Source organism: Artemia sp. Qi Xiang Cuo, chromosome 3, assembly GCF_049724085.1.
Source record: "Artemia sp. Qi Xiang Cuo chromosome 3, ASM4972408v1, whole genome shotgun sequence".
Lineage (NCBI taxonomy): Eukaryota > Metazoa > Arthropoda > Branchiopoda > Anostraca > Artemiidae > Artemia > Artemia sp. Qi Xiang Cuo.
The window spans coordinates 72,509,463-72,524,302 of NC_142796.1; the positions used below are offsets into that span (position 1 = coordinate 72,509,463).

The 14,840-nt window shown below is 33.8% G+C and overlaps 1 protein-coding gene across 1 annotated transcript in view; it reads right to left on the reverse strand.

The window, feature by feature from the left end:
- Positions 1 to 2,857: 2,857 nt before the first annotated feature.
- The window catches only part of LOC148954502 (kinesin-like protein KIF17), a 186,284-nt gene continuing 174,301 nt past the window's right edge, over positions 2,858 to 14,840 (reverse strand). Inside the window, exons 15-16 of the mRNA XM_089086301.1 lie at positions 4,631 to 4,783; positions 2,858 to 2,957 (exon numbers count right to left, since the gene is read on the reverse strand). Coding sequence (XP_088942427.1) covers positions 2,858 to 2,957; positions 4,631 to 4,783 — 253 coding nt within the window. The remainder of the gene's footprint in view (positions 2,958 to 4,630; positions 4,784 to 14,840) is intronic.

Genomic DNA, 14,840 nt, shown 5'->3' on the forward strand with positions numbered 1-14,840 from the left:
ATTTCATTAGGATTAATATAACTTCACTTCTTTGGGTGTGTTTCGTTTAACAGACAAGTACCCAGTATTCCATTTTGTCAGTGGTGCCGCGTTGAACTTTAGAAATAGGAGCTATTAAGTTACACAAAAATTTAAACATTAAAAATCGGTTGAATATCGAAGACGAATATTCAAAAAAAGTTACTTATTGTTCTAATTGAACCATCCTTGTGTTTCAGTCGTCGTTCATAAAGAATTAATTATCGTGTCGCAAATTTTTACACGTCAATAGCGAAATAGCATTATTCACCGCAAGCATATAAGGAGTCGATTTACTAAATTATAAAAATATTTTCAGAATATCTATTTAAACTTACGTCGAAAATCACAGCTAGCCTGCTGCATTTCTCCTTTCCTTCGGAATGAGATGCGAAGCGAATTACACTTGGCCTGATTACATTTTACGATTCGATTATCCCTGTCTCGGCTGAATCCGATTCGATTATCCCTGTTATCCTGAGCTTCATCAAATTTTGCACACTTTTGTTGCGATGGCTGATCAACAGCATTCTAAAATAAAAATCATTTTCAGTTTTCAAACTATTTAGCTCATGAGAGGACACTGCCCCTTCAATAGCACAATACTAAACTCCCAAAAGTTGAAAAAATGACACAATTTAATTAGCTAGTTCAATTCTTACTTATTCGGAAAATTAATGTGGGGCATTGGGCCTTCAATTCCATAGTACCAAACACAAAAAGTTGACAATTATAGATCTATTTCAATTTTATATGCAAAGCTTTTAAAACTTTATATACCTAAATTGCGAAATACTTAAAATCACAGAAAAAAGGAAGAAAAAAGACTCCTAGACATAGCCTAAACCAAAATTTTTTTTAAGTATATGAAGGGGTTCGCCCTCTAGTCAATACCTCACCCTTTACGCTTAAGTTTTTTTTTTTTTTAGCACTTTCAAAAGAGGTATCTATTCTAATTAATCGGCCTTTGTGATTCAAGAGTTTGTGGTTCGAGAAAAATTCGAACTTTAGTGTAAAGAGCGTGATATTGAGGAGGGAGGTGACCTTTAATATCTGCCGAAACTAATATGTAAATTCTGTTTTAATTTTTTCATGTACGATGAGCCAAAATCGAAGTGAACCTGCCTCTCTTTTTTTTTATATTTACTAAAATTGAAACACGTGGACTGTTTAATTAACATAGGCACCTTTTTAAAAGAGCTAACAGCATAGTCAAAAAAGTGTAAGTGAGAAAGGTAAAATATATTCATCATTAAGTCAATGGCGAGACAAAAAATAGATTTCTTTTTTATTATAATATAAAAAAATTTTACTCGCCAAAAGACGCTTAGAATATTCCATATCTCTACGAATGTAAATGAACGTAAAATATATATCAATAGAACGAATGAACTATTCAAACTGTAGAAAATTCTGATCTGAAACTTGATTTTATAGTAAAAAAAAACTGAATGTATTAACACCTAGTCAAGGCCCACCGTTTTTTTTTTACATGGATAATGTACTTACCCTAAAAGACATGTAGGCCATATATATATACTATGAAATAGAAATCTGGCCTACATAAATTATGTCAGAAACTCGTCCTTCATAACATATTATGTAATCCCAAATAGCATAGGAGGAAACATAGTCTACCCAAAGTATAATGCCATGTGAGAGAGTTCTGACTCTCTTTGAAAAGGTGTATACGTCCCGGGTAATAGTATGGAAATTCCTATACCTGCACGCAAATTCAATATAAGCATACTACTGCTATATTATACAAGTACCAAATATATTTGTACGTTGGGGTATTAAGTAAATTAAATAAACCAACAAAGTATTGTAAATAAGTTTAATCCATTGGTAGATAGTAAAATATAAATACATGTACGCACTATATATTATTTTGTAAGAAGGAGTATTTATCTTCAAAACCAAATAACAAAGCCTTCCTCCTTGCTTTTTTTTCGCGCGAAGGTTTCAAGGATATCATCGTATGGCATCTCTTGAGTCAGCCTTCCCTCAATTGTGAGGTGTATCCAAGCTATCAAAGAAAGTAAACAGATTTTTTTGCAAATGATATCAAGTTTTCTATTTTAGGTCAACTAGAGGAGGTATGAAACTAAATTAAACACTACTATTTGTGTCCAGATTTTTAAAAGGGTGTATGTTGTTAAAAATTGCTGAAAATTTTTCTCCAGCATACAAATAGCAGGCCAAAGTATAAAGTCTTAAAAAATGAAAAGATTTAAAGTATTATTTTTTTTCCCTGAAAAGACTTAGTCAATATAAAACGAACAAAAATTAGTTAAAAAAAACTTTTTGTTCTGTGCAAATTATGTTCTGGCCTTGGGAAGGCATAGGGATTTTGAGCCCAACTTATGTTAATTTCTGCTCGTTTTGAGTTTGACTCGGTTATTTATTGTAATTTCTGATCGTTTTGTGTTTCACTTATTTATTGATGCTGATTTGTGGTAGTTTCACGCTTGGTAGATTATTTGATTCTATTTTTGCTCATTTTTGGTTTAATGGAGTTCTTTACTTTTCTTTGAAAAACTTATTTTGTTGAAAAAGTTTTTTAATTAATTGTAGAAAACGCCAAGTCCACTTATTGCTAAGAAAATAAATCGCTTACTGACAATTTATTGTGCCCCCCTGGCATTGTGCGCCCTTGGGCCAAGGCCTAGTGGGCTTATTGGTAAATCCAGGCCTGTCCGTGTATCGATAAAATGTGATGCAAGACTACTGACAAATATATTTACAATTCTGTATTTTAAGCTTTAGCCAGTTTCCAAAAAAAAACAATTCAGGGAACAATCTATATACATTATATAAAGATGAAAATTAGCAAAAATCAACTTGTATCCTGCTTGTAAGTTGCCTTAGACAATGTAAAGCTTGTTCGAAGAGGATTTTGAGCGTTAATTTCCTCTAAGACGTCTCCAACATCACTGCTGCGTCCAAAACAAAGAGAAAATAAAAGTAAAAACATATATCCAATGAAATGCCTTACAACTTCTACAGCAAATATTAGCCTTTGTTTAGTGTGGTTGGTAACGAACGTTCGTAACCTTATGCCATCTACTTTTTAAATTTCACACTATTTGTCTACGTCTACCTATCAGAAGAATGTATCTGAGCCTGTATGGATTTTTTGGCGCAAACACAGTTTATATTCAGTAAAAAACCATTCCGCAATGCACACAGTCCATCATCTCACTGATTTTGTCAACTCTGTCCTTGAACAGGGTGAGTAAATGCTTTCAATTTCGATGGATTTTAATGAAGCTTTTGATACTGCTGTTTTAAGATTTTATTGAGTAGGCTACGTTGTTTAAGGGTAAAGGATGTATTTTTGAATCGGTTTGATTCTCACCTTAGTGGGAGAACACTGTAAGTGAATATTGATGGTTTCATTTCAAGAAGTTTTAGTTTCCGTTGCCAAGTTCCACAAGGTTCAGTGCCTGGACCCCTGCTGTACCTGATTGTGTAGATACCATTTGATTTTATATCAATTGAATTTGGCTTGAGCGCAAAGATCTGGACTGAGAAGTTGGCTGCGAGGACTTCTCCCTTGAACATTTTCTTCGATATTTTTTTTGCACACACGTGCATATTACGAAGTGAAACTTAAGAATCGTGACACCAACAGAAATCCCAACCAAGGAAAAAAACTAGCAAGTAATTATTTCAGTTTTGGTAGTTTAAATATTTGATTATCTCCTTTTTCCACCAAAGAGACCAAGTTTTTAAAAACTAGTGTTTGATTAGCTCCCTAATGAGCTCCTCATAACTACAGGCCATAAAAATCAAACCAATATCAATAAACATATTTGGAAAAACATAATTGATCATGATGTCTAGATATACGTTCTAAGGTTTAGCGGGACCACATGTATGATATTTTCTCCCGGAGGTAAAAAGCTAGCAGATAACGTTAGCCAGTTGAAAAGTAGGTTGAACTTCCCATTCTGGGAAGTTGTTAAGGTTTTAGATTACCATTTACTTTGTTATTTTCATTAATTTTATTATTTGTTTTCAGGTTTGTAATTTTTGATTTATAGATGAAGTATGAATATATAGTAGCAGGTTATACGGATAAAATTTACTTGTCCTATCTTCTATATCAAATGTACATTTATGATTACCCTAAAACCCACTAGAAAGTTTAATCTGGATTTTGTGTATGCTTTGTCTATTCATCTAACATTTTCTTCGTCATTCGAAGAAAATGTTAAATTTTCTTCACATTATGCTGTGCTCGTTAACCGGCTTTCTGGAATGTTCAATGTGACTCTATTAATATTTTATGAAGCCACTAAAAATCAGTTTTATTATTATTTAAATTTGGTTTCAGACATACTATGTACAAAAAGAATTTCCTCTATCCTACTCATCTCTGTTTCAAAAGACACTAGAGGGTGTATGTGATGCGATGAAAACATTAAAAGAAGGTTGTGTGATTCGATCGCACGTAGTTTGGTTGCATGTTGACTAATTTTATTTACGAATTAGAAAACAAATTACATCTCTTAAAAGTACTAATTTGCAAAAATAGATATTTATTGCCAATTTGAAGTATTTAAAACATACACGGTTGCAATCGTAAATTGCTAAATGGACTTACTGATTTATTTTGCTGAAATCTACCATCTTGCTAAGCCTTTCGTTTTGCCTACAAGCTACTTCTTGGTCCCTCATAAGTGAATCCCTTATTGCATATAATTCCGCGTTTTCATCTCGAAGTGCAATATTTTCCTGTAGTAGGCGATGAACAAATGTTTTATCGGTTTCACCTAGAAAACATGTCATAGCAGTTCAATCAAATCTTCCTAAATTCAATAAAATAATGCAAAATAATAATATTGATTGTACAAAATAATAAGAAAAAAGTACGTAACTAGAAAAGATCAAGAAGAGTAAAAATTCGGGGTAAAATACACTGGAAAGATTGTTAATGAAGCATATTGGTCTGTTGGTCACCTGTTTGACCATTATTATACCTTTCACAGTTTTGGTGTACAGTAAACTCGGAATTCTTTCCAAAAATTGTTGATAGGTCTAAAATTGGTTCAACCTGCAGCTTTGCGTAAAAATAATTCTACATTTTGTAGTATTTACTATTAAGTATTAGCATTTGGTATTGAAATGTCTTTAGAGGAATAGTGTACCGACGATGACCCAGCCCAATTTTCTCTGATGATTGTAAATAACGACGAAGATCCTACTGCCTTTCCATCATAAGACCAACAACAAGTAGATCAACAGGGAATTTAAATAAGACAGTCAAATTTGTTTAAACCTTAAGTATGTTTCAGATCTATAGCTAAGATCCGTCATCAGCAAACTGCGTATATTAATAAAATGGACTTTTAACAAAAAGGGATCTTTAAAACTTAAATTGAAAAATTAAAACAGTCCCAGAATCATTACTTCAACGAAATTCAACCAGGATTGAAGATAAAACCATACGAAACGAGACAATTCATTTAAGTACATTAAGAACAAGTTTTAATGTTATTCTTGACTTTTTAGCAGCTAACCTAAAAGGTCTTTTTGGAACAGGTTTATCGGTATTGGCTATTGGCTTTTTAACATAATTTGTCAAGTCATTTTTAATTGAATTTGTAAATGAAGAATTGATTCGATACTCCCCTAAATCCGTATTTAAAGAAATATTATTATTTAGCTTAAATTTAGTCAAGTGCCTCACGTACAACATGTTTAAGTCCCAAGTCATTGCCAAGGAGGGATGTGTTTTCAAAAAGCATGTTATGCCTGGGGTTCTCACAAATATGGTCGCTTAGGGCAGAATCAAAAGGATTATGAACACTACTTGAATTTAAAGCCTTGGTTATATCACCTTTATGCTGTTGCAGGCGTTTTTCTAAATTTTCATGGGTTTTACTTACATAATAATTGCCGTAGTCACATGGTATTTGATAAGTCCCACTTTGGCGAGTAACTAGGGTATTATCTCCCCCAGAAAATAGGAAATTCAGGATTTTTAAAGTACTAGGAAACATAAATGCATATCATTTTGTCTGCAAACTTTTTTTTAAAATCGTAATAATAATAATAATTTGGAATGTACGGAAGGTAGATTATATTTGAAGGTTTCCACTGTCCCTGAGAGTGGCTTGTACATAGATACTGATTCTAAAGCTACCCTCCTCCCCTCCCGAAAAAACTATTGAAAGCACAAAGGTTCTTCAAGGCCATCAAAGTTCAATGGTTAAAGTAAAGTGTGGGAAACTAAAGTGTGGGTTGTGAATTGCCAGACGTGGTCGTGGGGGGGGGGGGGGAGTTACAGGAAAAATTCGCAAAGAAAACAGGAATTTATTTTGGGGGGGGGGGGCTTTTAAACACTTTTCCATCAATTGACTGTCCCAGAAATTTCAAATTCGGATATTTTGGCTCTTTTGGTCAACATTGTTGTTTTAAGACAGGAATGGCAGGTTGTTCCGGAAAATTCTTTTCCTGGCTTAAAATCGGTGCTGCCCAGGAGGATGTGCTGTCAGGTTTGGTAGGATCGCCCTAGGAAGAAAAACGAAAACTTGCAACAACGGTACAAAATAGCTGTTACAATTCTACTCATGCTAAAATACAATTTTTCACGATTTTTTTGATGGAGCACTGCAAAACCCCAGTCAAGGGTTTCAGACTATGGAAAACTTTAATATCACTCTTAAAGTTGGCATTTTTATAATCTGATAATTTTGCTATTTAAGGTACAAAACACTACGTTTTAGCAGCTTAATCTCTTTCGTTACTTAAAAAGGATACTAGATAATTTGATGATCGTTCAAATGGTCCCTGTACCATCTTCTATTACCAAGTATTCGCAACGGTCATCCCTGGGGAAATATTAAATAAAAAAACAAGTTTTTTAACTGAAAGTAAGGAGCAACATTGAAACTCAAAACGAACAGAAATTATTCTGTATAGAAAAGGGGCTGTCCCCTCCTCAACGCCCCGCTCTTTACGCTAAAGTTTTTTATTGTCTTAAAAATTATAGTTGTGAGAAAGAGTTTAACTTTAGCGTAAAGAGCGAGGCGTTGTGAAGGGGACAGCCCCTTTCATATACGGAATAATTTCTGTTCGTTTCAAGTTTTAATGCTGCTCCTTACTTTCAGTTAAAAAAAACTCGTGCTTTTTATTTAATTTTTGAGCGTTTTTGAATTAATGGAGGTTTTGATTTTGGCTCACCGTACATGAATAATTAAAAAAAATTGCATATTAATTTTACTTTTATTTGGTTAAATGGCTTTCTCGAAAGTTGTTTAATTCAATTTACGAACGTTTTTATTAGTAATAAATTTAAAATAAAAACAAATTTGCATGTTCATTTTACTTTTCTTTGGTTAAATAGCTTTCTCGAAAGTTGTTTGATTTTATTTACGAACGTTTTTATTAGTAATAAATATACGCAACTTACGAATTAACTTACATAACGAACTTTTGTATTCATATATTTTAATACGTATAGCAGGGGGTTCGCCCCCTAGTCAATACCTCACTCTTTACGCTAAAATTCAAATTCTGTTCCAATTCTTTAAAAATGACATCTTAATCACAAAGGCCGTTAATTAGAATAAATAGCTCTCATGAAAGTACTAAAAAATCTTCGGCTTAAAGAGCGAGGTATTGACTAGGGGGCGGACCCAATCATATACGTAGCAATTTCTGTTCGTTTTAAGTTTTGATGTTGCTCCTTACTTTCAGTTGAAAAACTTTTTTTTAATTTAATTTCTGATCGTTTTTTTAAATAGATATAAATTATGTTTTTGAGGTGGGAACTCCCCCACAGTCCTCAGGGCAAGGGTTGTAAGTTATGCCCCTGGGGCATACAAGGTTTTTAGAACAAGTTGTCGTAGAAACTTCAAAAAGGGCTCATTCGATTAAAAATTCAAAGGGCTAGTGCCCTATTAATAGTTGAAAGTGATGTGAAATCCGGCTCCCACTTCATGGCAATGTCCCTTCCCCCATGAAAACTTCCTCCATGGAAAGATCCTCCCACATAAGCCACGACTCACCCCCCTCCCCACAACCAGAAAAAGATCCCCCCTGAAAACGTCTGTATACTTCCCAATAACCAATACTATATGCATTGGGCAAAGTTCATAACTTGCAGTCCTTCCCCCGGGGACTGTGGGGGATTAAGTCATCCTCAAAGACATAGTTATTGTGTTTTTCAACCATGCTGAACAAAATGGCTATCTAGAAATTTTGATCGGGTGACTTTGGGAAAAACTGAGCGTGGGAGGGGAGCCTAGTTGTCTTCCATTTTTTTGTCACTTAAAAGGAGCACTAGAACTTCTAATTTCCGTTCGAATGAGCCCTCCCACGATATTCTAGGACCACTGGGTCGATACGATCACCCCTGGGAAAAAAAAAAATAAAAACGTATCCGTGATCTTTCTTCTGGCAAAAAATACAAAATTTCACATTTTGCAGATTAATTAGAAAAAAAACTTTCCGAAAAATACGTTTTTCAAAGAAAAGTAAAGGCCATTTTAAACTTAAGCTCAGGAGGTACAAGTACCTGTTAAAATTCAAACTCAAAACGACCAGAAATTACTATTAAAGAATAAAAGAAACCCAAAACGAACAGAAATTAAATAAACAATCATAGCAAAAAACGTACAACAAGTAAAATATAAATGAATAAATAGAACTAAAAGCGAGAAATGCTTAGATTGAATATGAAAATCAAGCTTAAAACGAAAACAAATATTTTGCTACTAAAGTATACATGAAACTTAAAACGAACAGAAATTAAATAAACAATCAATGCGAACAAACATACAATATATATTAATGTAAATGAATAAATAAATCTTAAAACGAGTGAAACTTCAATTGAATATGCAAATCAAGTTTGAATCGAACAAAAATAACTACAAACAAGAGTTTGGGTATCGCCTCACTGCAGAAGCCTAAAACCTACTGCTTCATTGGTGCTTTACTGAAAACAATTCTTTCATTAATTAAGATTTTAGGGAATAAATATCAGCACATGTATATTAAATTGACAATGCACATTTTTTTCAGTAAACTCATTTGAATTTTTTTTCAGTGAAGTACAAATTATATTCTGGCTTTTAGAAAGCATAGGGGTTTTTAACCCTACTCATATTAATTTATGCTCGTTTTGAGTTTGACTCTAATATTTATTTTAATATTTGTTCGTTTTGGGTTTCATTTATTTATTGACACTGATTTAGGGTAGTTGTATGCTTGGTAGATTATACGATAGTCCGGACGCCATGTGTTGAAAATGTGAACCATACCACGACGGAATAGGGCTGCTATGAGAATTAGCCCACCCTCCACCCCCTAAATTGACCATGCGGATTCAAAAATACCAATGGCACTTGCTTGCGAGCGGTGGAACACTCCGAAACTTGACATTTTATTATATTTTGGTGTTTCATGCAAGAAAATGCATGTTCCACAAAGTTTGAGGTGCAGTTTTCCGCTCAAATAGAAATGCCTAGAAGCCATAGAATGTTTTCATAACAAACCAACACGATTAATTAGAAAAAATGGCAGAGTTAAAAAAAATGGCAAAACTATATGAGTCTTGAACAGTCTTGAAAAGTATAAACAAAATCAGATTGAATATTAGATATATAATGATATTAATGAAAGCATCAATGACGCAGAAGGCTTCAGGTTTTTACAGTTAAAGAAGGGAAAGAACTAATAAATTATCTATTAGATATTATATAATACAAGATTATAATAAAAATCTTTAAAAGAACTAATAAATTAAAATGAATATTTGATGCATAATGATATTAATTGCTAACAGCTCATCAGTTCAAAATTTTACTGTAATTTTAATGTTTATTTTAAATATTAAGTACAAAAGAAAACATTTGTAATATAATTCGTTTTCAGTAAAGCGCCAATGACGCAGTAGGTTTTAGACTTCTGCAGTGAGGCGATACCCAAGCTCTTGTTGGTAGTTATTTTTATTCGATTCAAACTTGATTTGCATATTCAATTTAAGTTTCACTCGTTTTAAGATTTATTTATTCATTTACATTAATATATATTGCATGTGTATTCGCATTTATTGTTATTTTATTTCTGTTCGTTGTAAGTTTCATTTATACTTTAATAGCAAAATATTTGTATTCGTTTTAAGCTTGATTTTCATATTTAATCCAAGCATTACTCGCTTTAAGATCTATTTATTCATTTATATTATTACTTTTTGTATGTTTTTTTTGCTATGATTGTTTATTTAATTTTTGTTCGTTTTGGGTTTCATTTATTCTTTAATAGTAATTTTTTTTTCGTTTTGAGTTTGAATTTTAACAGGTATTTGTATCTGCTTAGCTTGATTTCAAAATGGCCTTTAATTTTATTTCAAAAAATTATTTTTCGGAAAGTTTTTTTTAATTAAGTTCTGCTAGTTTTTTACTGAAAAAAGTTTCAAGTTTTTTAGGCATGGGGGGGGGGGTTGCTTACTTGCCGATTATTATTGACTTAAAAAAAACGGATCTAGAACTTTCAATTTAAATCGAATGTGGCTTTTTTCAAAGTCTCTACGATTAACTCTTTGATAAAAACCTTATATATGGAGAATATACAGCTTGAATAACTTGTTGACAGTGATTGACAATAATGAATTGATTGAGAAAATTGCTTCTATAAGGAGCTTTAGACCATTTCACTTGCTGACAAAAAGGGATCATGACTGTTTGGAATTGACCTTAATAGGATTTTGTGCGCCAAAGCAATTTTACATCTAATTAGGAATGACCTAATGACGCCGAGGCTAATACCGTGCTTCCATCTACAATTTAGTCTAACGCCAAGCTAACATAATTTATTCAAGGGTTATCGATCGAGTCTAATGGGGGTCAAGGCCAATTGATTTGTTGTTGGTCGTCCAGGTGTAATGATACTGGGGGTGAAGTTTGCACATGCGCATTGACGATGGGGAAGAGATGTATTGATCTAGGACTCGAGGGGGAAGTGGAATTTCCAAAAGCTTGATTTACATAATCGGTGGGGAATGTATTGATTGCATACCCGAGGGGGAAGTGGATTTCCGAAAAATTGATTGCGTAATCGACTAGGACAAGTGAATTTCCGAGAACTTGATTACATAATCGATGGGGGAATGTATTGATCCGATAACGGGAAACAGGATCACGTGTCCCCTTCTAAGCCAATCAGGAGGTCTGAAATATTAGCGGGAGAGGATTGCAGAGAATATAAGGAAAGGATTTTTGCTATAGTTTTTATTAGTGTGTGAATAGAATTCAAAGGAGTGAGAACAGTTTGACTTTACTCATTTGGATATATTTGTGTTGATGATGAGTGGAATGTTTACCCTATTAGAAGTTGATAGTGGAGTTGGTAGCAATAATACAAGAGCACCAAACATTGCGGTGGAAATAACGAGAGGATCACGGCTTTGTCTGGAATGGGATGAAGTATTTGCAATATATATAATATCCTTGACCAAATTTAAAATGGAGGATCAATTATGCTTCGCTGCAAAAGTCGATATAGCACATGTGAATAGACTTCAATGTGCTTTAAGTGCATTAGTGAAACATATCGAAGACATTAAACTGTGTCGCTAATTGTACATGTCTACTATTATTGTTGTAATTATCCAATAAAATTGTTTCGAAATCGAAAATGTTCCCTTTCTTTTTGTTAGAATGTTAGGCTTACGATTCATGGTCAGTCTAGAGTCAGCAGTCAGAGTGAAACTATTGAAAAAAATGAATAAATTCGAGAAAGGGCGAATTAGATCGAATCTAGTGTTTATGGAAAAACATTTGATTTTGGATGATGATTTTCTTGAGTTATCTCTTCAACGCAGGATATTCTCTCGGCAAACATTTGACAATATAATGGGGACTGATTCTCCCCCATTGGACTATTGTATGAAACTTTGTCGATGTGACTCAAATGTCTGTACTCAATTTATTGATATATTAATTGGAACAAAGCAGAATAATATCGTGGATATACTTTTGAAAACATTGCCATAGATTCAATGTAGATGGCTACCCCACCATTCTAAAGAGGTGACGTCACAGAGTTACTCCTCTCACCTTACCTCCACCATGAATTTATCGAACGAGGACGATCAGTTCCGTATTAGCTGTGAGAGAGAGTTGACATCGGAAACCAAAAAATGTTCTGTACATGTCCACTATGCATGTACACTCTTGGCAGTTGGACTCAATTTGAGAATTGTACAATTATTGATGACTATAATGAAAAGTGTAAATTATTAAATCCTTGTAAATTACATAGAGGCTATGCAGTACAAATTAAAGGATGTAATTCATGTCTTGAAGAGATTTGTGACTCACACCCTAGAGGACATCTGTGCTCCAATGGTCACTATGATAAATGTGATCAGTGGGAGAATACTTACCCCGCTATGATTGGAAGGAATCCCAAACGTTATTTTAGTTTATTTCTACGAGATTGGTATCGTCGTGGATTTAAATTATTCTGGGAGGAAGAATCTGGTCTACAATTCCAATGTTGGGGTAACAAGACAATTTGGTTTCTGCGTCATCGTTGTGACGGCAATGCCTATTATGACTTTAAACCTAGTGATTTTTATTTGGTAGTTACCGAATGTGAATCACCATTTGAAAACACTGTTTGTGATATTGCTTCAAATAGACAGATTGAAACTCGTGAATTTCATAATATGAATGCAAATAGTATCATCGACTATCACAAATAGATATGAAAAGAGTGAAGTTATATTGTACTATAGAAAATATGACCCTGACTTCGCAGCCGATCAAGATCATTGTATAGTGAATTCGAAACATTTACTGACATTAATAGTTCAGGACAGTTGCCTATAAACCAAAAAAGAAGAAATCTGAAGTCAAGATTTAAAGAAATTATTGTATATATACATTTTATTAATAAGCAAATTCACATACATTTTTAAGCACTTTACTCTTAGGGCACCGAAATTAATACTAGACAGGTCGGAGAGGATATTTTCCACCATAAAGTCGTTCAAACTTGGATTGTCTACATAAATGTTGAGACACTGCTTGTAAGTATAACAGCGACATCGGAACACAAAATATAGTAGTGCATGGAAGCCACAGCCTTTAGTCGTCAGATACTGCACTCTCTTCTGATTTTGAATAATAGTTTTCCCACTACTCTCAATATAGTTGCTGATGTGGGGTGTGTAGAATGTATAGGGTAGACCAAGAAGATAAAAAAATCAATCGTCTTCATTGTTTGAAAGATGCACAGCCAATGACCCATCAGCACAGTCGACGGACTGCTATTAACAATAATTAAGGTATTGTTGGCACTTTGAATTCTTCCAAGAAAATCCAAGGGTAGACAATAGGATTTGTACTGGGACATGTAGGGATCCATATTAAATACATTGATTATTTGACTGGTTTTCATGGTGCCAAGTCTAGTAGAACACTACCTTCGGGAGTGATTTCCCAATAGGTTTCATATTGGTTTAGTGAGATTAGTGCAATACTCTCAGCCAATGGGTCAGCAAATGTACACTCTAAACGCACACTCCCCGTACGTACTATACTCATATCCTGGGTGCCAGAAAAATCCAATACAATGATACCATGTGTTTTAGTAAACATTTCTTCGGTTATACCATTTTCAAATAGTTGTGAATCATGATCTAGGGTTTGCATGGTCAACTCATACAATGTTCTATGGGATTTATCAAAAGATAAATTGTAGAGTGGGATGCCGTTAACTTTGCACACAAGAGATGAAAGCCCAAACATTTCAAATTTATGTGGGCATCCAGTCCACGATCCTATTGCACTAGCACTTTTCAAAAATGCCAAGGCTAATTTTGATGGAATTTCACCATTGATAAAGGATGAGTCGGTGAAGGTGCGTGATCCCGTGGCAATATGACGTTGATTGGTGATTGTATGAGGAAAAAGCAGTTTTATATTATTTCCACTGGCTCTCAGTTTTTCCACTGCCAAAGCAACAGAACTCATAACTTGTTGTTAGCGTACATGAAGTATTGCCGAGGTGAGGGAGAGAGTCACATCAGGATTGGCAGCAAGTTCTTTTCTCAATATGAAATTGGATGGTGCAAGCGTTAATTTTATATCCACTTTAAAATTGGGTGGTGTCCAATGGGGTATATTAAATATTTCATGATATGTTTTTCCAACTAGATGTAATTCACTAGTTGTAGCATTTTTAAGTGCATCTGTACTATCAGTATTAGTAATATATTCATATCCATTGGAGATGCCTCTCAATTCCTTGTATGACTTGGGTGTCATCAGCATGAATTGCATATAGCTTGTATAATTTGAAAGATTGTTGCTTGTGCTCACCAGCGTGTCATTGATGTAGACACTGATTTGACGAAATAAATTATGTATTGTATAATTTTCATAGGATATTCCATTGGCAAGAATTGGTAATGTATTGTCGGATTTCCGGACTTTCATATCTAAATCTATAAATGTTGAAGACATGTGCATAAAGTAGTCTTCATTGTAATAAATTTGAAAGTGGATATTATCGGAGAGGGGTTGTTGAGGAAAAAATTATTGATAGTATCCATGCTTGACACTCACATCAATATTTTCAGCATTGAATAGATTCAATGAGGCGGTGATTGAAGGTTGAGAATCCTTATGCGGTAGGTAGCACATCTTAGGAAAATAAATCTAGTTTTGATCTAACAATTCTCTTCCTGGGGCATCTTCTTCTACTACTGTTTACAGTACGTGTCGGCTTTTTCCTTCTTTTCTTTGACAGGGGTGATGTCTTTCGTTTTTGACCTGAGTAGAGACTGATGATTGATG